Below are 27,014 nucleotides of genomic sequence, written 5' to 3'. Positions count from 1 at the left end.
CGTGTAGACTTATTACAACTAGCACCTTTATAGTGAATAATCGTACATCCTTGACTATTGGACTGAAAAAGCTTATACACATGATTGAAAAACCCAAAATCTTAGACAATTACAATTATTATTACCCCCTTTTTTGTTCACTGTATAAGTAGTAGTAGCGATTACAATGATTGACAAGTTTGCTTAGAATCCATGTCCGACTCAATCTGAGCTCTGTGCGATTTTGAAAGTACCGATTGACCCTGAATTTAATGCTGAACCAGTAGAGTCTGAAATTCGAGTCGAGCTCGGTGGCTGCACATGTTTGACCCTAATTTGCCACGGGTGTCGGAGTGTCGGTAATATCTGGGGTTATTCAACCGATCACTTAAGGCGGAAGCATTACCCAGAGTTACCCGCACTGGATATTTGGCATAATCACCCAACGGATTGCAGCCTTGAACTTTCCCGATCTCAGGTGCGTATCTTGGCCTGCGATAGGTATTTACATTGTTCGGGTTTCGACTTCGACTTGGCCGCGTCTCTGGGAGTGGTCTCTCATTTATTGGCCGTGGCAGATTTGATATTTAATTAATGGCCATTTAGTGGCTTTGTTGATGCATATTAAATAAACAAATTGCCTGGCCCCTGCATTGTTGGCTGCGGCCAAAGTTAATGAGCTTGGTCTTTGAACTTTATTAGGCTTTGTCTACGGCTACGTGACCGAAAATTCGGAGGAACTCTCAACGGCTGTAAGTCGGATGTATTGCCATGAGAAATGTTAATAACAAATTATTAATTCCCATCTTTTGGCTGTATGGTTGAACTTCTTAAATAAGATATCTTATTTTTAAATTTAAAGCTTAAAGTTAGCTGAAAATAAAACCAGAGATGTTAATTAACATGTTTTAAATTGCCGAGCAGCCACAAAATGTAAATAATTTATGAAAAATATTATTATTAACCTGCATCTAGGCGTTCAAAAAATGCAAATTGGTTGTTATTAATAACTTAATAACTAGATCAGTTTCCATCGAGGCAATAAATATGCTAGTAATAACTGGAATTCTTGGTTGGTTTCACGTTACCGAGGCGATACTGTGTGTTTTTCTAAAAAATGAACCCCTTTTATTATGTGTTTGCTTTGATTTTCATGCGCATTGCCTCGACCCACACGCAGCGCCTGCCAAGGACGGCCAATGCAATTTCAAGTGCACGAATTGGTGGGCCAATGCAAACTACTCTCGGCCGACACGGCGTATGAGCAACATCCGCTTTGGCGGGGCAGCGCATTAAGTATACGCACCCGAGTCCGAGTCGAGTGAAAGTGCTGTGAGGTGACCCTGAACGAGAGTAACGCCTGCCACCTCCTACCGGCTTTCAAAATGCAATTTCAAATTTAGAACTGAACGACATGCGAGAGAACTGAGAGACTTGCCGATTCTCATTTCGATTCTCACTACCATTTTGGTTCTCTTGTGAGTTCCCATTGCACTTGGGCTGCCAGTCGATGTTTGGCAGTTCGACGGGCGGTTGGTCTGTCGCGTTTTTGCACACTTTTCGCATAGGTGTGCTATAACCAAAGTTTTACCCACTTCTTAACCAGCGGAAATTGTATAATAATTACGGAAAAATACTGACCTGGACTCAATTTGGATTTGTGTCAGTGCTAGAAAGAAAATGCTGCAGCTGCAGAAATCTATCGTGGCTAGCAAAAGATTTGGCAACAGCCTTCCATTCAGAACCATTCCCCATCGGGCAACCAAGTGAAGTGGATAAAATGGCTTTGGCAGCGACCCCAACAGCAGGACCTTCGCATGGCGGCTTGGCAATGACCGTGAATTCGGCCGGTGGCTATGATAGTATCAATCAATACGAGGAGAATGCCGAGCACCTACGACAGCTGTTCAGCCAGAACAAGCTGGTGTCCTTTAGCATTGCCCATATCGCTTGCTCCGCGGGCAGCAGCAGTGGTGACAACTACATGTCGGTGGTGAAGCGAGTCACCATTACCCAGGCGCCAGACAAGGAACTGGACCAGGAGCTAGCCAGAAGTGAAATTGGTAAACGATTACCCAGCTTGAGCGCCAGGCGCCATTAAACTCATCTCATTGATTTTCTCTTTAATACCCTACCATGTATATATTTTTAAAGGTAGTTCCCATTTTTGGATTCTTTTGTTGTCCCATCAATATTGACTGATTTTTAATTATTTTGCAATGTAATTAATAATTTAATATGGATTTATAGTTATAGTTATGGTAATGCTGAGATCTGAAAAAGGGTATATATTATTCAATCATCAGCACTAAGTAATAGATGTTTGCTTTTGTTTGCCCCGCTGAGCGGCGGCGTCGAGTGAGTTGACCTTGTTGCACGCATTCTAAATGCATTGCACCCATACACCCAGGCGTGTACGTAATATAGATTTGCTAAAGGTCAGCACGCACACTTACACACCCGTGAGAGAGAGAGGAGCAATGAAAAAGAGCTGCCGCTTCGCTCTCACGCACGCAAGGCCACCGCCAATTCATTCATAAATATAAATCTTTGCCAGCGACGTAAACAAAAGTCAGCTGTTTACCTCTGCCGCTCTCACAGTTTGTTTTGCTCGGCGTTTCCTCCCCCCAACATCCCCTTTACAATCTTTCCTTACACAGAAAGAAACATTCACAAGAAATCGCGTCAATTGGATGTCTTAACTTACGTCAGTGCTAACATATTTTTTCCCTGTATAGTCACGGTCATCGTCAAACGGCAAATTGCTAGTCTATCACGCCGGCAGCTCTACAGGTGCGAGGAGGCCTTCAGCAACGAGATCAGCGCCTACAGACATTTGACGCCTCTCCTAAACGCCCACAGTCGGCATCAGCTCTTTCCGGTGTGCCACATAGCGGAGAGTCAGGATCGAAGGGATCCCGAAGGTGGAGAGCCGATCATCGTACTGCAGGATCTTAAAGCCTTGGGTTTCCGCATGAGAGATCGTCTGGCGGGATTGGAATTAAATGATTGCCTCCTGGTTATGAAGGTGAGATTGGGTGTGTGAAATCTCCCGCATCAGGTAATTATATTTGAATTTTTTTTTAGAAATTGGCTCAACTGCATGCTGCCTCGTTAGCCGCTAAGGAACTGGAGTCCCCTTCTTTCGAGTTAGAAGCAAAGCACCTCCAGGAGATAGTCTACTGCGATGAGGCGACAGACTTCTATGCCACCATACTGGACACCTCGGTTCAGCAGGCTCTGGAGAGTCTAGGTGGTTCCAATGTAGACGACAGTCTGACCACACCGATTCGTTTGCTTGAAGAAGTCCGTACAAATTTGTTTGGAAAACTAAAGCACGAGATTAATGCCACTGCGGAGGCTCCGAATAGTGTGATTTGCCATGGTGACTTGTGGGTGAACAACATTATGTTCCGCTCTGAGCCAGAGGAGGTGATCTTTTTCGACCTTCAGGCCATGCGCCGGTCCTCGCCCGTTTTTGACATTCTTCACTTTATATACACCAGCACGAGAAGGAATCTAAGGGACGTACACACGGATACTCTGCTGGCAGCCTATTCCGAAGCTCTTGGCCAGGAACTAAGACATCAACTGGGCGATACACCTGCTGCTGATAGGGTAGAGAACCTATGCGACGCATTTTCTCTGCAGCGTCTTAGTGCGGAGTACGTGCGTCAAGTGCACTACGGTCTGGCAATCGGGATGTGGATCCTACCCGCTGTAACCTTCGATCCGGACAACCTACCCAATTTGGACGTGATGAGTGAACAGAATCTAACGGGTAAGGAGATCAAATGCACCCAAACGCTCACATCCGAGTATCATCTGCGCATTCGGGAGCTCGTGATGGAGTTCTACGAACTCGGCTATCTTCAAATGGGAGAGTAAAACTCGAACAAGTATTCATAGTCATGTAGTGATAGAATTAACCTATAAACTCTAAAGTTTGCAATAAATAGATAATAGATTTGCCCTTGAGGAACTATAGCTCTCTCTTGAAGGTTCCTTTATTACCGAATAATTGTTCACATTTTTAACTTACAAAAGTTTCGTAGAAAAAACAAATCTGGCGGGGTAAAAGCCAAAACAAATAACTTATAAAGAATGGACATACCGCATGGACATGGATCTAAAGGCTTTATAAGTGTAACATGGTTGCTTGGAATTCCGGAAAAGTGCTTCATGGTGGTTAGTTTCTTTCTCACTTGTTGCCGCCGCCACCCCATCCAAGGAATCCCTTGACAAAACCGCTAATCGAAGGGCCTTTTTTGCCGGGCGATTCCAGTTTGTCTTCCAGCGAGGGCAACTCAACATAGTTCATGGCCAGGTCAAAGAATAGCGGTTTGCAGGGTATGGGTTCCATTTCGGGGGTCAGTTTGAACACATTGGGTGTCTTGGTGTGCAGAGACTGGTCCTCCTTGTACAACGACAAACGTTCATACAAAGGTTTTGTGGTCTTCTGTGACTTGGTGGTAGTTCCGGCTTCCTCACTATTGTCATCCTCCAGCACACTGTACGCATGTGCGGAGAACTTGCAGCCCTCGATAGCGGACACGACCTTTTTGAGCTCGTCCTGAAGCTGGAACTCCGGACTAGTCTTGCCCTTCAGCGCCTCATTGGCATAGTTGGATGCACGTTCGTAGAGCGCCACAGCCTCTTTCCACTTCTTCATGTCGATCAGTGTGAGAGCAATATAGTAGCAGCGGAAGGCCTTGAAGGTGACGGCCAGGTTCTCCACCTCACTCTGATACTTGACGTCGTCCTCTAAGCCGGCAATCTGCTGCATTTCCGTAACGTTCTGCAGAATAATTTCGTAAAGGCGGGCCAGATCTTGGGATCGCACGCGCTTGCCGTCTCCCACATTCTGTTGAGACTGCTGGTTGGGATCGTCGAAGTTAAGCTTGGCCTATCCAAGTAAATTGAGTTTTAAATAAATCATGTTTAAACATTTATTTATGTGCTTACCTGTTCCACGAGGCACAGATTACGCTGCAGCGTTCGGCTGTGGCGAATGTAACTTAAATAAGCCAGTAGATATTGCACGCCAGATACGGTCTGTCCGGTGGTTAGAGATCGCAGCTTGGGATCCTGTTTGATTTCATCGCGGACTGCCTGGATGGCGTCCTTGCAGTCCATCAGAATGCGTTCTATTAACTCTATCTTAGCATCCGGCTTTGTGGTCTTGGCCAGCGATTTGTCTAACTCCTGAGCACTGAGCAGGAACAAACGAACCTTCTCCGGACGCACAGTAACCTTGCGACCGCGCCAGTCGATCGTCTGCAGGCCCTCGCTGCTTTCCGTTTTCGTTTGACTGACCAGAACATCAAGATTTTCGAGAACTCCCTGAGCGCGCAGCTCTAAAATCTCATCAATCTTACCACCACTGGCACCACCGCTGATGTTGTAGGCGCAGTAGCGTAGATTGGGCGTGAATTCATTGACTTTGGCGCGATAAAGTTCCTGCTCATCATCGGGCAGTGCCTTGGCCAAATTCTCGTATACAACCTGGGCGCGCTTTAAGTGTTCGCCAGCAGATTTCCACAGCTGCAGCTCAAAATGCAGGGTTCCATGCATCCAGGCCACGTAAGCCTCGCACTCCAACTTGGTGCGAGCGTCAAAGGCCTCAGTCTAGAAGTTAAAAATGAATTAAGCTCAATACGAATGAATATTAATAAGGTGTAGAAACTTACATTGCACAACTCCTGCAGCTGAAGTGCGTAGAAACAAGCCCTCCGCAGCTTGTTGATCAGGTGGAAGCGCTTTCGCTGCTCCGTATTAGACTCCTGCTTGAGCTGCATGGCGTATGCCCAGGCGCGTTCGGCACTGATCAGTGGGATGTGGATAAAGCGCTCGTCGGCCTTCTTGCCTGTCAACTGGCCAATGGTCACATCGCGTCGCTTGAAATGACGCTTGTCGCCCTGTGGATACTTTAGTGCCTTCCTTAACCGGCGGATACGGCGCGTGCAGTAGCCCCGGTACCTCTGGAAATCACCGTGTCGCAAACCGTGCTGCTGCTGGGCATCCTTAATCATGTGCAAAACTGCAGGGGGAGTGAAAGTTTAGTGCATTAGCATACAGACTTTTAGGTTAAAGGGAGCAGAGCGTCTCGGCCACCTGGCAGTGAGGTGCGGTCCGCTTGATCACTTACTCTCCACCGTGAAGATCTTGGTTGGCTCTATAGCTGCTGGAGCACTCTCCGTCTTTTCCTGAACGTCCCCAATATTGGGATTATCCTCTTGGACTACCATTTTTTAACAAGTCGACGCAAATCAACGACGTGTAAAAATTAGTGATGGAAAACGATTGGGAATGTCAAAAACACTGTAGTGTCGATATTAGCAAGGATGGTTCATGTGCAAGATATATCGGCATTTGAAAGGTCTATTTTATAAAGCCGTATCCAAAATAAAATTTTAAAACTTTACATATATATATATTCAAATAAAAAGTTTAAAAAATGTTATCCATTTTTACATTAAATACAAAAAATATAGCAATCCATGCTGAAATCGATAGTTCTGGTAGACCATCCCTATTCGTAGTAGTGTTGAGAAACTCATCAAAACTCCCCCCTTTTGAAACTTGTTGGCTGACACGCAAGAGCGTGCGTTCCGTCTGTTTTAGAACTATTTCGGCCAAGTTTGCAGGTAAAATTAATAGATATTAGTACTCTGACAACGAAAAAGTGAAGAACAAGGCCTGCCACGATACAGGCATTAAAAATTCTCCGTGAAAAGCACTTGTTTTGGCCACGCTTTGAGGTTATACTTTCACTCACAGGCGAACGCAGTCACCGCACCCTGCCCTCCGTCAACAAGCGGTGCACCAGATTTGTTTTGACGGCCGGGGATGGTGATTTGCAACGTTGACAGTGAACTGATTACAATATAGATGTCTGATCAAATAGACCGTAGCCAATTCTGATTAATTTTTCACTTAATTACCCACAGCATGTCGCGCAGAACAGAAAAGGAGGAGGTGGACAAGCAGACGCGTATTGCCATCGTCAGCGATGACAAGTGCAAGCCAAAGCGGTGTCGGCAGGAGTGCAAGAAGACCTGCCCCGTGGTGCGCATGGGCAAGCTCTGCATTGAGGTGACGCCCACCTCCAAAATAGCCTCGCTGTCCGAGGAACTGTGCATCGGTTGCGGTATCTGTGTCAAGGTGGGTCAGCTTGCAACAGCTTTGTAATCTCTTAACTTACCCCTTTATCCTACATTCCAGAAATGTCCATTTGAGGCCATCACAATTATCAACTTGCCCAGTAACCTGGAAAAGCACACAACGCATCGGTACAGCAAGAACTCGTTCAAGCTGCATCGTCTACCCATTCCGCGTCCCGGTGAAGTGCTTGGTCTAGTTGGACAGAATGGTATTGGCAAGTCGACGGCTTTGAAAATTCTCGCTGGTAAGCAAAAACCCAATTTGGGAAAGTACGCAAACCCGCCCGACTGGACTGAGATTCTAAGCTATTTCCGCGGTTCGGAGCTGCAAAACTACTTCACCAAGATTCTGGAAGACAACCTGAAAGCGCTGGTTAAGCCGCAGTATGTGGATCAGATTCCCAAAGCGGTTCGTGGCGCTGTCGGTGATCTGCTGGACAAGAAGGACGAGAGGGACCTGCAGACCAAGATATGCGAGATGTTGGACCTATCGCATATCCGGGATCGTGAGATCGCCCAGCTCTCTGGTGGAGAACTTCAGCGTTTTGCCATTGCCATGGTTTGCATACAGAATGCTGATATCTTCATGTTTGACGAGCCGTCCTCATATCTCGATGTTAAGCAGCGTCTCAACGCTGCCTTGACCATTCGATCACTTCTGCACCCCACCAAGTAAGTTGAAAATCGTTTAATTTCTTTTAAGAACAACTTTAAAATATTTTACTTTTTCAGGTTTATTATCGTGGTGGAGCACGATTTGTCGGTACTGGATTACTTGTCCGATTTTATCTGCTGCCTTTACGGAGTTCCCGGTTGCTATGGTGTGGTCACTATGCCCTTCTCCGTACGCGAAGGCATTAACATATTCCTCGATGGTTTTGTCCCCACTGAAAACATGCGTTTCCGAACTGAGTCACTGACTTTCAAGGTATCCGAATCGGCTACGGAGGAGGAGATCAAGCGCATGAACCACTACGTATATCCCGCCATGGTTAAAACCCTCGGCAAATTCGAGTTGACGGTGGAAAAGGGTCACTTCAGTGACTCTGAGATCCTCGTGCTTCTCGGCGAGAACGGTACGGGCAAGACAACGTTTATCCGCATGTTGGCCGGCAACCTGCAGCCCGATGGCGAGGTGGAACTTCCCATGCTCAATATTTCGTACAAGCCGCAAAAGATTTCCCCGAAATTCCAGAACCATGTGCGCCATTTGCTGCACGACAAAATACGCGATGCTTACGTGCATCCGCAGTTCATTGCTGATGTTATGAAGCCAATGAAGATCGAGGAGATCATGGACCAGGAGGTGCAGAACCTCTCTGGTGGTGAGTTGCAGCGAGTTGCCTTGGTTCTGTGCCTGGGCAAACCAGCGGATGTCTACCTCATCGACGAACCCTCTGCTTACTTGGATTCGGAGCAGCGTCTGGTTGCCGCCAAGGTTATCAAACGGTACGTTTTATCTTGACTTCAAATTAGCATACAAAAATAATGACAATATTCTATTTTAGATACATTTTGCACGCAAAGAAAACTGGATTTGTGGTAGAGCACGATTTCATCATGGCCACCTACCTCGCCGATCGTGTCATTGTTATCGAGGGTCAGCCTTCAGTAAAGACGACGGCTTTCTCGCCGCAGTCTTTGCTAAATGGCATGAACCGCTTCCTCGAACTCCTCGGCATCACCTTCCGTCGCGATCCCAACAACTTCAGGCCCCGCATCAACAAAAACAACTCGGTCAAGGATACGGAACAGAAACGTTCTGGCCAGTTCTTCTTCTTGGAGGACGAAGCTTGTAACTAAATCAAGATTTCCTTTTGTTCTCTCCAGCTCTCCTTCGTTCATTTTGCATTCTTTGGTCGAAAACACACACATTTGCTTTCAGTTTATTTTGTTATTGTTGTCGAAGATTACGTACAATCAAAAAATGGGGATAAATTGTACTTGATTAAAGTGAGTTTTATATACGTTTTTACAGCGAAATAAATAGTAAACCCAAACAACAGAAGTCAATGTTGTCTTAAATGAGTCTAGCAAAAATAAACAAATTTTCTTTATAAAAAACTCAAATGAAGTGTTTTTTCTGAAATATGAAATTTAAAATATTTAAAAGGATCTCCAACGATTAAAAACACGGCTGACATCTGCAAATTAACACGTATTTATTGCACTTAAGCGATAATTACACAAAATACGCACAATAGAAATGTAAATATGAATATAAATTACATACAAATTTCTGTCATTTCAAATACGATCACAATTGGAAATAAACACAATGGATAACAGCTGCAAACATTTATGAGTGTATAATTTACAATATTTGTTTATGGATATACTAACGCATGCACAGCATAATTGTTAATATAAACGCTTTTGAAGCATTAAATTTATGCGATTTAATCAAATGTACATATAAATTTTCGAAAAAGGCAAATCTTTTGAATTTTTAATACTAAATTTGATCTGTGGCTTGAAGACCACTAAATAACTGACACAAGTAAGTACTATAAATAGGTGATTCTGGAGACTTATGCGCTACAAATTCCATAAAAGTAAATGCGTCAAAAATTGACTCAAATATTTGATATTTGCTGTTTGCAGTTTCAATTTTTGAATCTAAATCTGAGTCTGAGAGAGAGAGCAGAGAGCGCAATTTGCAAGGAGAGAGTTCAAGTTACATCAATATATCTTTAAGTTTTCATTTTTAAGTTACGTTGCAGGACTTCTACAGTAGAATTATAGTTGATAAAAATGGACACACGTCTATGTCTAAAATTGAGTTTTTTGGAGTTGATCCAAAAGCAGATCCTATGGTTCATCCAATAATTCAATTACCTTGTTTTATTTTCTGTTTTCTTCAGCATAATTTCTTGTAAATGGAACTTTTAGTGACTTAACTTTAGTGTTGCTATATGCTTAAATAATTGTCGAAATCTTGCAACAGAACGTATCAAAAATAATTGTATATCATACAGGAGATTAAAATATAGAGAACTTTTGAGGTAGCCGACTATGCATCGTCTGCACTTTTCATGAGTGTGGAAACTTCCTGGCCGAGTTCCAAGGCCTGTTTGCGCAGTTTGAGGGCCTGAAAGGAAAATAATATGAGCTAAATAATCGCTTTCTATATTTAAATAGACTTACTTGAGTTCTGAGTTCCTTCTCGCGGGTGACAAGTTCCTGAATTTGCGACATGACTGTGGCGCAGCTACGCTGATCTACCACCCATCGCAAATAGAGATCTGAAATCCATGGTTTATAGAAACACTTTTTTGTATCAAATATCAAAACTTACCGCTCCACAGCTCCAAGCTGATGGGCGCAACCGATGGCCATATCACATTGGCATTGGGCTCGTACAGCGGATTTAACAGTGTCTGAAGGACATCTGGCCGGTTTAAGTAAGACCATAGGCTCGTCGTCCTGGTGTGCACTTTTAGTTCGTTTCGTTCTCGCTCTGAATCGCATAGAAAGGTTCCGTACTGTGAAAAGTGACTGTGCTCAAAGAGTAGTATCAGCAGTTGTGTGCTAAATTCGAAACTACAGGGAAACTGTGTATAAAGCTGGTAGATGCAGTCCAGGAAGAGCACAAAGGTGGCGCCAGATGTCTTGTTGCGTGTCTGATTTGGTGTGTAGCATGAGAAACGATGACGAGAAGCGAATGGATGACCTGCTTGGATCCATTCGCGCTCTATCAAAGCCTGCAGTCTGTAATGGAAACATAGGATTTGAGTACATATAACGATCAGATGATGATGACTTACCCTCTCACTGTGCGGCAGTCGGGATTTAGAATTATCTGCACCAGTGAGGTAACAATGAGCGTGGAATCCAAACCCTTTGCGCCATGAACCAACACTGGACTGCCCTCTTGGTCCAGGCATTGAGCCACAACACATGAAGCGTTTAGGGAGTTCAACACGAGGCTAAGCCAACCGCTGTTTTCCAGTCGCGATAGCCACTTGTCTGTGCTGCAGCTCAAATCGTTGCAGGCCTCTATCAGCCGAGCAAAACTGTCCAAAATAGATGCGGGTGAGCTGACGTTGCCGATCGAACGATTGACCTTCTTCCACTGAGAGTAGTGCAGGTCTGTCTCCGTGTTCGACTTGCCCTTGCCCCAGGTGTCCACGATAAAGCCCTTGCGGCTGCGCCCGAGTACCAAATTAAGGATGGCCTCGTCGGCTCGGCAGCGTTTGATGCCCTGAATCGACAGTGGCTGAGAGCTGCGCATCAGCGTTGCCTGTTAATATGATTCATTGCATTAATCTAATCAAATTTGCTGGTGTGGCTGCAGTGACTTACGCCATTTTCATGCCTGTAGCTCAGCACTGGGAAACGACCGCCGTCCCGAAATGCAGCGGAGAGCACTATCTGCTCGTCCGTAATTGCTTTAGGTACAATTAGCGTGGCGCCATATGTGGCACAGACGCTGAAGTCTCTGTTGACGTTGGTGACGCGCCACTCGCAGGCGGCCTGGGGACCTTGAGGCACTCCACCTCCGACAACACCACTACCACCCGCCAGGGCGTCTATCGCAAAGCCATTCTGCAGGGGATGGGGAAGCCCGGGGACCACAGCTAGCGTCGATGTCGAAGTTGATGGCATGCAAATTGTTATGTTGGCCACATTCGGTGAGGACGCACCGCCCATGCCCACCCCGCTGATAAGCTTGGCGAACTCCAGCTCGGGCCTGTCGTATGGATGGGGAGGATAATTGAATTGTAGCCAATTTGCCAGTGATGGGGAAAGCATGTACCCACCTAAACATAGTGTAGCCGTCCTCTAGTATGGAGTACATGGGCCGATAGAAGAAGGGATACAGTAGCTCGGTGTTTTGAATGGCACTGAGTGCTTCCAACGATGCGGCCACGTTGAAGAACTCCTTGCCGCACTTGATCTCCAAAGAGATAATGCGCAGGTCCTTGCATTTTAAAGTGATAAGGCCACCGACCACGATGTTCTGTGACAAACTGGGCTTCTTCTCCACACTGTCGATGTTCTTGTGCAGCAACTTAAAAGGGGTAAGAGAATGATGTATTTCCAATTCGATTATTAGCGCTCCATTGAAGCCGAAGCACATTGGATTAGAGCCGCACACAGACCACTTACCCACAGCTCCTGGCTTGTCTCCTGGCGGGCGCTGAGAAGCAAATGGTGCCCGGTGATGCACAGTGTGCCAACTGTTGCACCCGACGCCCCCACGTTTGATGGGTCGTGTAGAAGGACTCCGTCCAGCTTGGGGGTCTTTATCAGGTCGGCAAATTCCATGGCGTCGCCCACAGCGGGGTGTCCGATTTGATTTTGCCCGGACTAATTAACTTTTTGCATTTTGCCTCAGCTATCTCCTGTTGCCACTTGATTGCTTCTGTTGACGCCGCTTTCCTCCTCTGCCCTTCGCCGCGGTTCTCCCGCCTTTAAAGACCCTTTTTTGAAACCACAGCAGTGCGTACGTCAGGGGACCAATGGCGGAGATTGGCCGAAAATATGGCTCTTTTGATCTGCGGCAACCAACGAAATCACTCTGGGCAGCTAAATTCTTTGTCGCACGCCCCCACTTACGGCACAGATTGCATTTCTTTCTTTCGGTTTCGGTTTCCGTCCGACTGTTTTGTGCTTTGCGCCAGTGTGCCCGTCGCTTACTGACCCCGAAAGCTCCGTTCGTATGAGAACTGTCACACTGCGAGTCTTTAATGGACCGTTATTTGTCGTTTATAAAAATAATGAATTTTAAACCAGTCTAAATATATTTTTGGGAAAAAATTATAATGTTAATAATTTAAAGAAATAGAATACAAAAATATAACTAATAACAAATACATTTTTTTAGTTTTCTTATTAATCTTGAATATGTTCCTCCAAAACCCTTGCATAAATAATTTTGAAACAATTCAAAGAAAGTTTCAACGTTACATACTGGCTGCATGTCGCACACATGCGGTCTTTAATCCAAGTAAAAGTAAGAAACGATTATGATAGATTGCAGTATGGCTAAATTAAGTTTTACATATGGTACATAAAGACAGCGATGCCGTTCAAAGTTCTTGGTTTGAGCCAGAAGAAGCGTCAAATATTCTTTGGAATGCGCTGCAGCAGAAGGTGGCAAGGTGACTTAGTAAATAGAGTCTTTTCCATCTTAAACGACTCCTGTTGGGCGCACATTAGTTGGTGGCGGAGCGCTACTAGGCTTTGTCATGATGTCCATGGCGTTTTTCAGGAGTTGAGTCTTCACAAAATCCGTGGCGGCGGAGTTCAGATCCTTGCTAGCGCCATAATTGCACTTAATGTAGCCATATAGATTAGCAGCATTTAGCGCAATGGCAATCATCACCAATAGCAGCCATTTGAACTTCAGGCCGAACAAGGCCATCAGGAAGAAAAGACCCCAGAAGAAGGGACAGAGGATGAGGCCCAACCAGAAGACGCGCTGCTCATGCTTGTTGATTCGACTCTGATAGGATTCAGACTGCGTTTCATCATCAAGGGCTATTAAGTTGGTTTATTTCGTGACTCACGTTCTTGGACTCAAACACCCAATGTGAAACTCCATCGTCGTCGACATAGTTCCACCAACGCAGACCGACTAGCAATCTTCCAGAGATGTTCTTGACCGTCCAGAAGTCGGCGGATAGAAAGAGCACTACGAACACAAAGCTGGTGATGAAGGAGTCACTGAACCAGCCACAAAACATGTAGATCACAATGGCAGCGCCTCTAAAGAACAGGTGGAAGAAGGTGACATACGGATGCCTGTGGGGTATAGGAGGGGGTCACAGAAATAAGTCAGCAGGCCCCGTGGATTCGATTTGGTTCTGCCTACGTGTATTTTTGTCCCGCGCGACTGGGATCTCTCATCTCGTCTTCCTCACCAAAGGGTATCGTGTCATCGTCGAGCAGTGGCACCTGTTTAACAAGTAAGTTGGATAAGTTCAGCTAGTTATCTATTAAATTGGAAGTTTTTCAAAGAAAACCTCAGTTTGCGTTGTCAGGGTGGCACACCAAAAAGCAGCTTGTTAGGTGTTAGTGCAGAATACATACATTTCTTACCGTAGCGGAGGCCATGCTTGTGCTTGAAGTGGCGTCTAATTCTTAGTTTTTTTCAATTAGCGTGGGATTTTCTCGGGTTTAAGGAGTTTTAATACATTTTCTTTCTAGGTTGTTGTTCTTGTTTCTGCCTGCGTAGCTATCTATCGTTATCGCACTCTGTCGATAGCTGCAGAGTTGTCATGTTTCATTGAGGACTATTAGGTTGGCAGCACCTCAATATATCGAAGTAATCATGATTTAAACAAATATTTTAAGTTTGCTCATTATTAAGCCTTATATTATTATGGTTTAACTCAGTAACAAATAATACCTAATTGAAAATTTGTTTAATAAAGTAAAATATTATTTATAAACAAATAACTTAATAATTTTAATTGTCCAACAAACAAAAAGGTATTTGTAAGTATTATTGAATAATATCTTTACTCAGAAAAAACCATTATCTAAGACCACTTTTATGATCTGTGACCTGGATTTCTCAATGTTACATTTTTGTGGTACAAAATTTGAAAGTGTGCAAAAACTGGTGCTTCAACTGCAGGGAAGCCATTAAAATGCAGCATTCAACAGTTGACAAGTCAAGCGACGACTTCAAAACTCCATCAGTAGCTCGTTGATCGTCTGATCTTTCGGACTGACTTCTCACCTAATCTTTCACAATGGAAAATTGCCGAACATCCGCTAGGATATTAATTATTGGAGCAGGAACATCGGGAATAGCGGCTGCCACGCGACTCCTTCAAAATAACTTTCAGAATGTGCAGATCCTGGAGGCGGAGAACCGTATTGGTGGGCGGATAAACACCATTCCTTTTGGGGATAACGTCGTCGACATGGGCGCGCAGTGGTGCTATGGGAAGCAGAGCAATTGTGTTTACGAGATGGTCAAGGATATGGGTATCCTTCATGGTACAGACGACTATTACAGCACCATTAAAAGAGTAAGGTCAAATAAGGAGGTGATTCAGCATGAACTCGGTTGCGCCATTCACGATATTGCATTGAGGAGCATGCCAAGTGGACCTAATCCGGTTGTGGGATCCTTCGGTACTCACCTAACAGAAAATTTCTGGCGCAATATCGAAACTGAAATGCCTCAATTGGATAGGGACCTGGCCAATGAGGCATTGGAAACCTTTGCGAAACATGAAAGCTCAATTATAGGTTCGGACAGCCTATTCGATGTCTCCATAAGGGAACACATTGAGTACCACGAATGCGATGGAGACAAGTTGCTCCATTGGGGTACCAAGGGCTACAAGAGATTCCTGAGGCTGCTGATGAAGGTCAGTGAGGACGACCCAGAAGGTCTTGGATTACTTGAAGGACGCGTTCACCTCGGCAAGAAGGTTACAAAAATTGAGTTGGCTTGCCCCAGCAAAGTTATACTGCGCTGTGAGGATGGGGATTACTTCGAGGCGGATCACGTCATCTGTACTGTTTCTTTGGGAGTCCTGCAGGAGCAGCACGAGAAGCTATTCGTCCCACCTCTTCCACCTGCCAAAGTAAATGCCATCCGAAGTCTCACCCTTGGAACTGTGAACAAACTTTACATGGAGTTTGAGAAGCAACCACTTCCTGATGATTGGGTTGGTTTCTTCTGTTTTTGGTTGGCAAAGGATCTAAAGGAGCTGCGGAAAACGGAATATTCCTGGCTGGAGGGGATCACTGGTTGCCACATGGTTACTTGTCAGCCACGATTGTTGATGGTCTGGGTGAATGGGCCACACGGCCGCCACACAGAGACCCTGTCTGATGAAAAAGTCATGGAGGGATTACAGTGGTTCTTCCGAAAGTTCCTCACTTTCGAAATTCCTCCACCAAAAAGGTTTGTTCGCAGCAAATGGTTTTCGAATCCAAATTTTCGCGGCAGCTGGAGCTTTCGACCCACAATTGCTGATGATAGGGGTACAGGTCCGTGGGATCTCGAGTCCCCTGTTAAGGGTGAGGATGGCCATATAGGTCTGCTTTTTGCCGGCGAAGCCACTAGCAGGAATCACTTTTCCACCGTTCACGGCGCTGTTGAGGCAGGTTTCCGGGAGGCAAATCGATTGATTGCTCTGTATTCCTCATGCGGTTTCAATCCCTAAAGAATTATTTTTTGTACTTTTATGTAAAAATATTTAAGTGATACCTTTAAACTACAATTAGAGGATCAAAATGTTACTTATCTTTCTTAAATAGCTTTATAAATGAATACATTATTTACAAAATTCTAATTTAAAATCCTTATTTTGGGGTGGAATGCAAGCTTTTAAAAATAAATAATTCCGTATATGCATGTTAAAACGAAATATTTGGATTGGAAGCCTGTGCGCTATACGCTTGTTTATTTATATTTGTGACCAATAAATAAATAAATAAAAATTTTAAAAAATTCACAATAGGTGATCAACCGTTAAATTATTTAAAATTTGCGCTTATGTTTACCTACCGTCATTCGATTATCGCATCAGCTGTTTTTATGCCATCACTAATGTGATTTAAAAAAATTTTGTTTGACATAACATAACACAACATAAGATGCAAATAATTAGGAGTTACAGCAGTAAACTGCTGAAACACAAGTACATATACCAGCCGAAGGCATACTCCTTGTACTACAGTACACTTAAAGGTGTGGTTCTCACGGTTTCATTCATAAATCTAGTGCCGGGTGTAGGATTTATTTTCATCCACTTTCAGATGCGGCTAAGGAACTCCCGTTGGCCACTGGTTATCAACCAAAACCTGTGGAACAGGCCTATTGGGAACGGGAGAAGCGCCAGGCAAATCTACCCACAGCTTCATCCAGTAGTTGCAATCGCGGACCATATCGCATGCTTCTTCCGCCTCCAAACGTTACCGGTAATCTCCATTTGGGCCACGCTCTGATGGCCACTGTGCAGGATGTGATTGCTCGGCAGCGCAAACAACTTGGCTACCAGGTGGACTGGGTGCCAGGGACTGATCACGCGGGGATTGCAACGCAGGTGGTCGTTGAACGCACAATTGAAGCTTCTCAGGGGAAAACTCGGCAGGATCTTGGACGCCCGGCTTTTCTTGACGCTGTGTGGCGTTGGAAAGCAGAGAAGGGAGCCGGCATTGTCCAGGATCTCCAACAACTCGGCTGCAAGCTTAATTGGGAGCGAGAGTACTTCACAATGGATGAACAACAGGCTCATGCGGTTAACGTCGCTTTCGAGCGACTCTTTGAAGAGGGTCTCATCCACCGGCGCAACTCGCTGGTCAACTGGTCAACTGCTCTGCGTTCCGCTATCTCGGACATCGAGGTTGATTTAATAGATATCAAAGAACCGGTGGAGATTTCTGTTCCGGGCTACGAACACAATGTACTTTTTGGAAGAATATACGATTTTGCCTATCGTGTCGTGGATGGCGAAACATTGCCCGATGGATCGTTTGAGGAGATTGTAGTATCCACCACTAGACCAGAGACGATCTTGGGAGATGTAGCTGTCGCAGTACATCCGCTCGATCCACGGTACACCAAGTACAGAAATATTAACGAAGTAAAACTAAAACATCCCTTTCGTGACGACACTATTCCACTCGTTTTTGATATCTCCGTGGATCAGGAGTTTGGCACCGGAGCAGTAAAGATCACGCCTGCACATGATAAGTTTGATTTTGAGCTGGCTAATCGCCATAAACTTGAGCCCAGACAAGTATTCAATGAAACCGGGCATGTATTGGACACTTATCCTGAATTTAACGGAAAGCCGCGTTTTGAGGCAAGAGAACTGATTGTTAACCGACTGGAGGATATGGAACTACTACGCCAGGTGCGGTCCCACAGCATGCAGTTGCCCGTCTGCTCGCGCTCCAAGGATGTCATTGAGTACATGATCTTGCCGCAGTGGTTCCTTAAGTGCAAGGATTTGGCAAAGGATGCCCTTTCAGAACTTCATAGTGGTCGGTTGCAAATCCAGCCTTCAAATTTCGAAACGGAGTGGGAACGCTGGCTGCAAGACAGCCGTGATTGGTGTATATCCAGGCAGTTGTGGTGGGGCCATCAGGTGCCCGCCTACGAAGTAATCGATTCGAAGGGCAACAGTCAATGGGTTGCTGCCGTTAATGAGAATGCAGCCAAGCAAAAAGCCAAGAAACTAGTTGGCAGCGAGGAATTCACTATAAAGCGGGATCCAGATGTGCTGGATACTTGGTTCTCCTCATCGTTGCTGCCCTTCTCTACGGCCGGTTGGCCGAAGGAGAACTACAAGGAGCGGTATCCGCTGGACCTGATGCAAACTGGTCATGACATACTATTCTTTTGGGTGGCACGCATGATGATGATGGGTTTGAAACTTACCGGCGAGGCCCCCTTCAATAATATACTCCTAAATGGTATTGTGTGCGATGCCCAGGGTAGGAAAATGTCAAAGAGTCTTGGCAACATAGTTGCCCCTCAGCAGGTGGTACAAGGAGCAAGTTTGGAGGTAAGGGAAGCGTATATAATTATAATTATTAATATTATTACTTATTTATAATTTTTGGTTACACTTATAGAGCTTGAAGGCTGGTCTTGAGCAATCCTGCGAGGCGGGTATCATTAAGCCTGCTGAGTTAAAGACTTCTACGGCTGGAATGACCAAGATGTTCCCCAATGGCATTCAAGAGTGCGGAACCGATGCGTTGCGTTTCACACTGATGAGCCATAATATCAAGAGCCACTTCATCAGCTTTGATGTAAACGCGTGTTACACTAACAAGCTATTTCTTAACAAGATTTGGCAGGCAATGCGCTTTACTTTGGGGTCTGCAAAGACACTAGGAATCTCGCTCCATCAGTTTGAGACGCTTGAAGGCGTGAGTCTGGGCATGTGGGATCGCTGGATCATCGGCCGTTTGGCAGAGACCTTGACCATTTGCTCGCAGAGCTACAATACATACAATTTTCACTTAGCTACAGCTGCCTTAAAGAATTTTTTCTATCAAAATCTCTGTGATATTTACTTGGTGAGCGATTTTCCAAAAGCGTTAAACTTTTTTATCTTAATTTGAATTTGTATCATCAACAGGAAACTAGTAAAACTGCAATTGCAAGTCGAACCGCTAATGCATACATTCATGTGGGTACCCTTACAGCTTGCCTCAGCTGGGGCTTGCAGGCAATGGCCCCTTTTACTCCCTTCTTGGCTTCTGAACTGCTGCAGCATCTTCCCCTTAAAATCGAACTTAAACTGTCTGATTACCAGGACTCTAAGCTGGAGGAAGAGGTTAACGAGATAGTAAGCATCTGCCAGAACGTGCGACAGGTTAAGAGTCGCAACGAGATCAGCAAGCGCCACCAGCCGCGTCTCAGTTTATTTGCCCAGAATACGGATTCCGAGGGTGTACTTCGTCGCCACCTTTCGCAGATTCAAGTGCTTACCCGCTGCGAAGGCGTGGAATTGGAGCTGATGAATGAGAGCTCAGAGATTTCGAAGAAACTTAGCTTCTTCTCAACGGCAGGAGCCCTCTGTTCCTTTGGTTTAAAGTTGAGCGATGGATTGGCCTTGACGACGGAGAAACGCGACGAAATGCAACTGGCCAATAAAAAGAAATTAAAGAAGCTTGTCAATGAGCTGCAGCGTTACCGCCTGCGTCTGGACAACGAAGCCTTCCAGCTACTTGCCGACAAGGCTGTTAAAGCCCATTTCGAAAATAAGGTAATATGCCTAAAAGTGTTTTGTATTTTATCGAATTAATTAATTTAAATATTTGTTTGCAGGTCAAGGAACTAGAAGCGGAAATCAACAGCCTCATGAGGCTGGCAGCGTGATCCTAATCCATAATTGATTTCAAAATCTGTTAAGATAATACCTTTGTTATTGTTATTTAAACGGCTAAGTTGTCTGTTTGTTTTAGAATAAAAGACTGGAATATATGTATATTAAATGCACCTGTGCTTTACGAACCTAATGATTGTGACTATAATACTAATTAAATATTTAAGTTAATCTTAGGAAAATTTGCTTGAAGGTTTCCACGATTGGACATTTCCGATTTAATTTGCTAACTGTTTTGTCACAAAAACCGCGAAGTAATACTTATTTCTTGGAATAGGTTTGAATTTCCATTAGATCATTTTTGCTAATTGCTACTTTCACGAAACATTTAAACCAAACCTAACGAATATTGGTTTGAATCGGATATTGTTTGATACTTTCCAATGTTAATTAAAGTTCCTATCTTCCAGATGTTGAGTTTAAATTTCTCTACAGGATGCCTCATTCTTTCCCATAAATATATACTTAACCGTTTAATTATGCTATTATTATCAAGTCTTTTTAATTTATATCATATTTACAGAATTGGACATGCGTTCTGCGAATACGACAAGTAAAAGCCGCGATTCGAAATGTCCATATCCTCGTTACTATCAGTGACTGTGTATACTACGAAAGGTTTCGCGGCAGAGGTTGTTGTTACCAGTCCTAATCCACAAAACCGATCGCTGGGCATCGCAACTCCGCTTTGTGTTGGTGACGGAATGATGATGTAGTCTGTAGTACAATCCTGACTCTGAACGGACGAGGTGGCCAGCAAAGTAGGATCGACTGCACCCACATCATTCGTCAGCGTAAAGGAGTATGTATCGGAGCTGACCTGGCTATAGGAGATGGAGCACATCCCAGCTGCCTTACGGATACATATACCGTAATTGGTGTTTGCTAACTGTCTGGTGCCCTGGACCCCGATGGAATTTAGTGCCGAGGAAGCTGCCGAAACGTAATTAAAGCTGGACAAGGTGCCACTGCTTGGCATATAGTACTGTAGGCATCCGGCCGGTGCTAAACTGCCCGACGAGCATCCCAGCATCCTAATCTGGAACTGCCAGTTGCGATTGAATGTGTAACTTGAAGAAGTGGCTACTGAGATGGTGATCGGGTTAACTCCATTGAAGTCCACATATACATGTTGTCCGGAGTTTTCACCACAGATGCTGGGCACCTGCGAGGATCCTCCAGTGATGGTCAAGGCATCAGTTGTACAGAATCCATCGCCCGTCGGTGGAGCAAGCGAAAGTGAAAGGAAGTCCACGCGTAGCTGGCAGACTGACGAATCCGGCGGAGTGACCACTATGGAACAGCGACCGCCGCCTGCATACGGAGCCGGATAATTGCTGTTGTAAAAGTACGTGTTATTGTATGTTGTACTTGCTCCACATGTCCTTTGATCTGTAACCAAAAGTTAAAAGTTAGAATTTGATAGATATTCTTTACTTCCTAAAGTTACTTACAAATGCAGCAGATGGCTTGGGCTGTAATGGAGGAGCAGCTGCCTGCTGCCACCCCGCTATTGTCCGTACACTCTCCGTTGATTATGCAGGTGCCTAGGAGCAGGTTGTTTCCTATACATATATCGTTGGAAAAGCGGCCAATTGTGTAAAAGGGAAACCCTAAAAAGAAAATAAATTGTCATTGTAATGGCATTAAAAACTCTCTGGATGGGCAGAGCAGTTTATGACTGGATGCGGATGCGGAAACTTTATCACACATTATAAAACCTTAAGAGTCACCTTTACAGTATAAATTGCTTAAATTTAAAATTCATTTTCATAAAAAAATATAAATAATTAAAAGATATTCATCTAAATGAGAAACAGGACAACACTTGATTTTTTATTCAACAATTAAATCTAGCAGAGAAGTTTCTAGTTTGGAGAGGTTTCACTATACATTCTAAAAATGCAATGCGCAGATGGAAACGTTATCCGCGGAAGCAGTTAAGCTTTTAGGGCACGGGGACAGTTAAGACTAAAGAATCCACCTGCTATACATGCACAGTGGGTGATAATTGACGCCTGACCCACATACTTCCACCACGACGGAAAAACAAACTGCCGGCATTCATCCGGTCAGATCTTTGCAAGAGTCACCTGCTTGAAAACTCAAACTTACATCGAGGATGCCGCGAACCACTGCGTGCCAGGCTTGAGTTGTCCGACTCCGCTAGGAGGGTATCATTTCCCAGTATTAGCGATTCTTTCATTTTTGAACCTTCAGCTATGGCCAAACTGCTGGCACGTGCCGCACTGTAGATGCCCACTACGTAGCTGCTGAAAAAGATGGCCACGAGGGCTAATAGCTGCGAGGAACGGCCACCGGCAGACATGATAAACTGATGTCGTATGGATCACTTTCGGTTTTCACTCGGGGAGCTGGAGCTAGAGCTGCTGCAACGTAGCTGATACGGATTATCTACCGATCAAGAGAGACGTTCGTTCGCGTTTGTGACACAATGAAGACTGAGCCAATGGAGACCCGAGTTTTGGGGGCATAGTCGGATGGATCAGGCCAGTGGGCTGCTGAGGTGCTAATTGAGAGAACCCGACAACCCATGCACCGAGTACAGGGTCGGCTGGAGTTTCCAAAAATGCAGGCAGCTCTACAACCGCAATAATTTATTTATTGAGTAAATAACAGGCAAAAGATTTTAAAAATTTGGACACATATATTGACACAAATATGGTTTTAAAAACATATTTTTGAAAATATGAGTGGATGATTGACTTCCTAATCCTTCGTGGCCCACTTTCTTCCACCTCATAGTTAACACCTTAATCCGCTCCTGCCCGGAGATCGTGTGGTGCTTATTTTACCTGGTAGAGAGAGAATGTGGAGCACTCAAGCATGGGAAGTGCTCGGCTTCTAACTCGTATTAGCTTTATTCGTTACCCGAATTTACGCGTACCGCTTCTGGAAGACAACAAACCAATTTCTGGACGAGGAAAGTGATAGAAATGCCAGGCACGGTCTCTGATATCCAATTTGGCGGGTTGCGAACGCGTGCAGTGCCGCATGATTCCCCGGATTTGATAAAAGAAAGTGTCCGTCTGTTTGCTCTTCTCTCCGGTATGTAAACCCATGTCTACCAGCATCTCCTTTCCGCTCGAGCCAGTTTTAGTGGCTATAAATAAAATCGAAAACTCACCTCCATTGTGATCGATCCGCTTACATATGATGATGTAACGGTACAATCCAGATTGCTTTGGCGCGTGTTTTTGAGTTTTTTTTGCTGATCGATTGATCTGCTTTGCTGCATTTACTAGAACGCGCCACGCCACGCACGACGCCAATTAGCAGGATATCACTAATTTATGTTTAATCCCAAAAGGAAGGTAAAAGTGGATTGGTTTTGATTGTTTTCCAGGGCGAAGCGTAGAAAGTTGCAAGTGCGTTGCTAACTAAAAAGAGAAATATGTACATATATTAATCGAACTAGGACTACAAAAACTAATGCGTTTTAACTTTTAAGATGCTTGGCAGTAAGTACATCAAAATATACATTCATTCATGCCATTCTATTAGGTCAATGAAAGCCAAATGTTCCTGGGTTCCCTAAATATTTTCTTAAGACATAAAGGTAGAGAAAAGAACATGATAAATTTAGCTTGGAAAACAATGGTTTTCAATTGGAAAAATATGTAGGTACATATTCAAATTTTAATTAAAACGTGCATCGTTACATAAATACAATGGAAAATAAATTTTTAAAATGGGAATTGGGCTGAGAATGGATTCAGACACATTGCCTTCCTTAAAAACAAAGTAATAAGCCAAGTAAAAAAAACTTTAAGTTAAAAGCAAATGTTGCCTGGCTTTTTATTAAAACAGTAACTAGCATTATGGGAAAACAAAGGCACCGTCAAAGATTCTACTCGATTTCGATGATGGCACCCGCCTTGGCCAGCGCCTCCTTGAGCTTCTCTGCCTCCTCCTTGGGGATGTCCTCTTTTACGATGGTGGGTGCACTCTCGACAAATTTCTTGGCCTGGACCAGGTTCATGCCCTCCAGGAGATTCTTAACCTCCTTGATCAGCGCCACCTTCTGTTTCTCGTCGAACTTGACCAGCTTAACCTTGAAGGAGGTCTGAACTTTCTTGGGCGCCGCCTCCTCTTCATCTTCGGCGGGAGCAGCACGTGCTGGTCCAGCGGCGAATTGTGGGGCAAATGCGGTTTCGGGCAGGTTCAGTTTTTTTTTCAGCAGGCTGCTCAGTTCGGCCACCTCGAGAAGATTGAGGGCGGCAATGTTGTCGACGATGGAGTCCAATTTAGGATTTGGTGGCTTGGCTGCTCCTTCCGGCACCGGTGGCACCAGTTTTTCGACTCCCGAAACTGCGGCTGACGGAGCTGCTGCGCTGTACATGCGATGCAGCTGTACTTGGCGCGTAATTTGACGCAGGGCAAGGCGTGTGATGTGCATCTTACTAATATCTAAAAGGCTTAAGTTAGCAAATTGACTAACTATTACAAATAATCAGTTTACTTACGGTTTTCTGGTGACAAAATAAATTCTGTGGGGTCGCAGCAGCAGGTTATGTGAGCAGTTGTTTATCGATAACCTGCGAGGGCTGCAAAATATTGTTTAATAAAAGGCATTGCCATGTCTAATCAAATTCATATGACTTTAAATAAAGTAACGTAAAAATACCGTCGAATTAAATAATTTTAAAATTTGGTTTTATTCATTTTTGGTTCCTTTCGTGATTAAACGCATTCCAAAATTCTTATTCAGTCGAATAGTATCCTATTTAAAATCTTAAAATATTTTTTTTGTTTTTAATAAGAAAGAAATTACAATGAGTACACCTTGACATAGTCGATCTTCATGTGGCCCTCGTCTACCCAATGATCTCTATTTTTTTTTATTTCCTTCCAAAAGGCTTTTTGTGCCTGTGGAGCCCTTTCGTTCCAAGGCTTTACTTCGTGCTGGTACTCATTGAACCCACCAACTCCGAGTCCGAAAGTTAAATAGAATTCCTGATCGAAGGGCGCCAGTCCTGAGCCCTCTTCTAGTTTCTGGGCTTGTGGCAATCGTTTCCCAGCGGCTGTAGTCTCACTAAAAGCTCCCTTATCGCTTCCTTGGACGCACCACTCTTTGTCGTCCACCAGCCAACGTAACTCCCGTGGAGTCCACTCAAGGGTATAATTGTGGAAACTGTCGCTCCAGTCCTCTGAGTTATCCCCAGTTCCCAGTTTCAAGCAATTCTTGACCGAACGCAAAGGTTCGTCTGCAAAGAGAACAGCGGCGGCAAACAGATCCAGATTAGCGCCATTTGGACGAGTGTAGGCAATCCTTAGTTGTCCTGACCGGTAGTCATCCGTTCCATAGACATTATACTTTGGCTGCAGCCAGATTTGAGGTGTCACAAATTTAGCCCGCGGCATTTTGGCTCGCACCTCCACACGGCCGTACTTAAAAGAGAAAGCCTTTGAGGAGAACTGGGCGGTGACCATTGGTGGCAATCCATCGTTCATGGTCCTGCCATTCCTGACGCAATCATGAGAATTAGCCACTCCTGTACATTTTTCACCCAAGTCTAAGCTGGCATCTGATCCCTTATGGAAATGCTTTCTTAAAGTATTTGTAGAAAGCACCACGTGTCCATTGGTCAAGCACAAGGTGTCCGGGGCATCGTCCACATAAACATTGAACTCGTAGTCGGGTTGGCCAGAGAATCGGCGTTCCGCCTTCCACTTATTAGGATCCAGCCTTGCAGCGTTAAACTCATCCACGAATACCAACTGTCCGGCGCAACGAGTAGGTACTCCATTGACCTCTGTCTTGGGGGTGGTGCAACCCACTCTTATATCAATATCCGGATCGGCTGGTGGACTCCAGGGCGTGGATGAAACAGGGACAACGGGTGAAGGAGGAGTGGTCACCGAGGTGCCATTGACCACATACGACCCGTCATCTTCGCGATAACCTAGTCCGTTGTAGATAACGTACGTCCAGTAGTATAAGATGTCGCCGGGCTTCAAAGCGGTAGTCCGATCCCGGAATGTCCATCGTCCGTTTTTGGCCTTTACGATGTCTCGTGCCCAGGTGCCGGCCTCCAGCCCCTCCATCTCCTCATTTAGCTTGCCATGAAAGGCAAAAAGAGAGATTCCCTCCTCGTCGGGAATTGAGACTTCAAATCCCTTGGGGTAAAAAACCTCGATCTTGGCTTTTGTCACCTCGTATGCCTGGACACCAAGGAGGAGAAGCAGAAGTTGGAGACAGCAGCTCCAGGCCACAAAGCACGATGCATCCGCCATCGTAAGAATAACTATTGAAACTGCGATGAGCGGTCAGACAAGTCGTGCTTGGGAATCCGAGAAGCTTATCAAGAACCGGTCGGGGCTTTGTTTGTTATTAGCGCACAGCGAAAAATTATAATCAGTTTTTTAGTGCAATCGAAATATGTATATAGGTGATCTTAAAGTCCGAAAACCAAGGATAATTGGTTCGGGTTATTATAAATGTATTATTTTATTTAAGATTGTCTAAATATAAAATATTACTTTTCAACTGGAAATTAAGACAGGTATAATAATTTATCTGTAATAAGATTAATATTTAACTACAGTGATATATAAAAGTTTAAAAAAATACGCTTTAACTATTAACAACAATTTACCATAAAAACAAACCGAATTAAAAATGTTGAATTTAAAAGCATTTCTTTTTTTTCTAAATGTATCGTATAGTCTGGGGATCAATAAAGTTGTGGGACAAAATAGAGCTAGGGATTTGCCCAAGCTCTGAGTGTACACAGCTATGAGTTAAAAAATACTGATTAAATTGAGTGGCGAATAAAATACTGAAGTATTCCCAACAATAAATAAGTAAGTATTCAAGTCAATTAGCTTGTATATTTTTATTTATTTAAAAAATCCGCTTTAGTCCCCGTCAAATTTCTCAGCACTGGTAAATCAGCTGCTTGTGTTACATCGATAATTTCGCTTGGGGTTTATCGACTTATGGTATTTTAGGGTATTTATGTACATAAAGAACAGACATTATTATTATTTGCTTAATTATTAATTAAGTTATTAATTAGTTATTCATTAT

At 44.3% G+C, this 27,014-nt stretch overlaps 10 protein-coding genes across 14 annotated transcripts; 4 read left to right on the top strand and 6 right to left on the bottom strand.

Moving 5' to 3' along the window:
* Positions 1-1,527: 1,527 nt before the first annotated feature.
* On the top strand, positions 1,528-3,966 carry LOC108108350. Its single transcript, XM_017216390.1, has 3 exons — positions 1,528-2,042; positions 2,718-3,007; positions 3,067-3,966. Exons 1-3 carry the CDS (start codon positions 1,760-1,762, stop codon positions 3,865-3,867), a joined length of 1,374 nt encoding a protein of 457 aa, XP_017071879.1. The 5' UTR covers positions 1,528-1,759; the 3' UTR covers positions 3,868-3,966.
* Positions 3,947-6,283, bottom strand: LOC108108349 (signal recognition particle subunit SRP68). Its single transcript, XM_017216389.1, has 4 exons — positions 6,128-6,283; positions 5,670-6,019; positions 4,945-5,607; positions 3,947-4,885 (listed from the first exon to the last, which is right to left on the bottom strand). Exons 1-4 carry the CDS (start codon positions 6,225-6,227, stop codon positions 4,181-4,183), a joined length of 1,818 nt encoding a protein of 605 aa, XP_017071878.1. The 5' UTR covers positions 6,228-6,283; the 3' UTR covers positions 3,947-4,180.
* A 251-nt stretch (positions 6,284-6,534) lies between these two features.
* On the top strand, positions 6,535-9,150 carry LOC108108331 (protein Pixie). The gene is made up of 5 exons (XM_017216360.1): positions 6,535-6,626; positions 6,930-7,143; positions 7,204-7,814; positions 7,875-8,591; positions 8,651-9,150. The coding sequence occupies exons 2-5, from the start codon at positions 6,931-6,933 to the stop codon at positions 8,943-8,945; spliced, it is 1,836 nt and encodes a 611-aa protein (XP_017071849.1). The 5' UTR covers positions 6,535-6,626; position 6,930; the 3' UTR covers positions 8,946-9,150.
* A 137-nt stretch (positions 9,151-9,287) lies between these two features.
* On the bottom strand, positions 9,288-12,792 carry LOC108108330 (myotubularin-related protein 9). Its single transcript, XM_017216359.1, has 7 exons — positions 12,255-12,792; positions 11,906-12,156; positions 11,448-11,835; positions 10,910-11,385; positions 10,441-10,853; positions 10,290-10,387; positions 9,288-10,233 (listed from the first exon to the last, which is right to left on the bottom strand). The coding sequence occupies exons 1-7, from the start codon at positions 12,411-12,413 to the stop codon at positions 10,156-10,158; spliced, it is 1,863 nt and encodes a 620-aa protein (XP_017071848.1). The 5' UTR covers positions 12,414-12,792; the 3' UTR covers positions 9,288-10,155.
* A 264-nt stretch (positions 12,793-13,056) lies between these two features.
* LOC108108276 (uncharacterized Golgi apparatus membrane protein-like protein CG5021) lies at positions 13,057-14,345 on the bottom strand. 4 transcript variants are annotated; one of them, XM_017216276.1, is made up of 4 exons: positions 14,181-14,345; positions 13,963-14,045; positions 13,658-13,892; positions 13,057-13,608 (listed from the first exon to the last, which is right to left on the bottom strand). In XM_017216276.1, the coding sequence occupies exons 1-4, from the start codon at positions 14,202-14,204 to the stop codon at positions 13,279-13,281; spliced, it is 672 nt and encodes a 223-aa protein (XP_017071765.1). In that variant the 5' UTR covers positions 14,205-14,345; the 3' UTR covers positions 13,057-13,278. The 4 variants fall into 4 exon arrangements, with proteins under 4 accessions (XP_017071765.1, XP_017071767.1, XP_017071766.1 ...); XM_017216278.1 differs by having other exon boundaries at positions 13,057-13,593; positions 14,181-14,344; XM_017216277.1 differs by having other exon boundaries at positions 14,190-14,344.
* A 503-nt stretch (positions 14,346-14,848) lies between these two features.
* On the top strand, positions 14,849-16,279 carry LOC108108264 (spermine oxidase). The gene has a single exon (XM_017216222.1). It carries the CDS (start codon positions 14,849-14,851, stop codon positions 16,277-16,279), a length of 1,431 nt encoding a protein of 476 aa, XP_017071711.1.
* Positions 16,280-16,661: 382 nt separating this feature from the next.
* On the top strand, positions 16,662-20,069 carry LOC108108322 (valine--tRNA ligase, mitochondrial). The gene is made up of 5 exons (XM_017216350.1): positions 16,662-16,806; positions 16,875-18,628; positions 18,699-19,148; positions 19,211-19,840; positions 19,903-20,069. The coding sequence occupies exons 1-5, from the start codon at positions 16,713-16,715 to the stop codon at positions 19,951-19,953; spliced, it is 2,979 nt and encodes a 992-aa protein (XP_017071839.1). The 5' UTR covers positions 16,662-16,712; the 3' UTR covers positions 19,954-20,069.
* A 101-nt stretch (positions 20,070-20,170) lies between these two features.
* On the bottom strand, positions 20,171-23,654 carry LOC108108325. 2 transcript variants are annotated; one of them, XM_017216352.2, is made up of 4 exons: positions 23,426-23,654; positions 22,076-23,361; positions 21,415-21,573; positions 20,171-21,352 (listed from the first exon to the last, which is right to left on the bottom strand). In XM_017216352.2, exons 2-4 carry the CDS (start codon positions 22,287-22,289, stop codon positions 20,478-20,480), a joined length of 1,248 nt encoding a protein of 415 aa, XP_017071841.1. In that variant the 5' UTR covers positions 22,290-23,361; positions 23,426-23,654; the 3' UTR covers positions 20,171-20,477. The 2 variants fall into 2 exon arrangements, with proteins under 2 accessions (XP_017071841.1, XP_041673596.1); XM_041817662.1 differs by having other exon boundaries at positions 22,076-23,654.
* A 100-nt stretch (positions 23,655-23,754) lies between these two features.
* Positions 23,755-24,549, bottom strand: LOC108108326 (50S ribosomal protein L7/L12). Its single transcript, XM_017216353.2, has 2 exons — positions 24,448-24,549; positions 23,755-24,391 (listed from the first exon to the last, which is right to left on the bottom strand). Exon 2 carries the CDS (start codon positions 24,378-24,380, stop codon positions 23,832-23,834), a length of 549 nt encoding a protein of 182 aa, XP_017071842.1. The 5' UTR covers positions 24,381-24,391; positions 24,448-24,549; the 3' UTR covers positions 23,755-23,831.
* Positions 24,550-24,722: 173 nt separating this feature from the next.
* LOC108108323 (gram-negative bacteria-binding protein 3) lies at positions 24,723-26,266 on the bottom strand. Its single transcript, XM_017216351.2, has one exon. The coding sequence runs from the start codon at positions 26,216-26,218 to the stop codon at positions 24,752-24,754; it is 1,467 nt and encodes a 488-aa protein (XP_017071840.2). The 5' UTR covers positions 26,219-26,266; the 3' UTR covers positions 24,723-24,751.
* Between the last annotated feature and the right edge of the window lie 748 nt (positions 26,267-27,014).

The sequence above is a fragment of the Drosophila eugracilis genome, unplaced genomic scaffold, assembly GCF_018153835.1.
Source record: "Drosophila eugracilis isolate 14026-0451.02 unplaced genomic scaffold, ASM1815383v1 contig_1825, whole genome shotgun sequence".
NCBI classification, from domain to species: domain Eukaryota; kingdom Metazoa; phylum Arthropoda; class Insecta; order Diptera; family Drosophilidae; genus Drosophila; species Drosophila eugracilis.
Note: the sequence above shows the minus strand (reverse complement) of the source record. Positions and strands in the feature narration are given on the sequence as shown.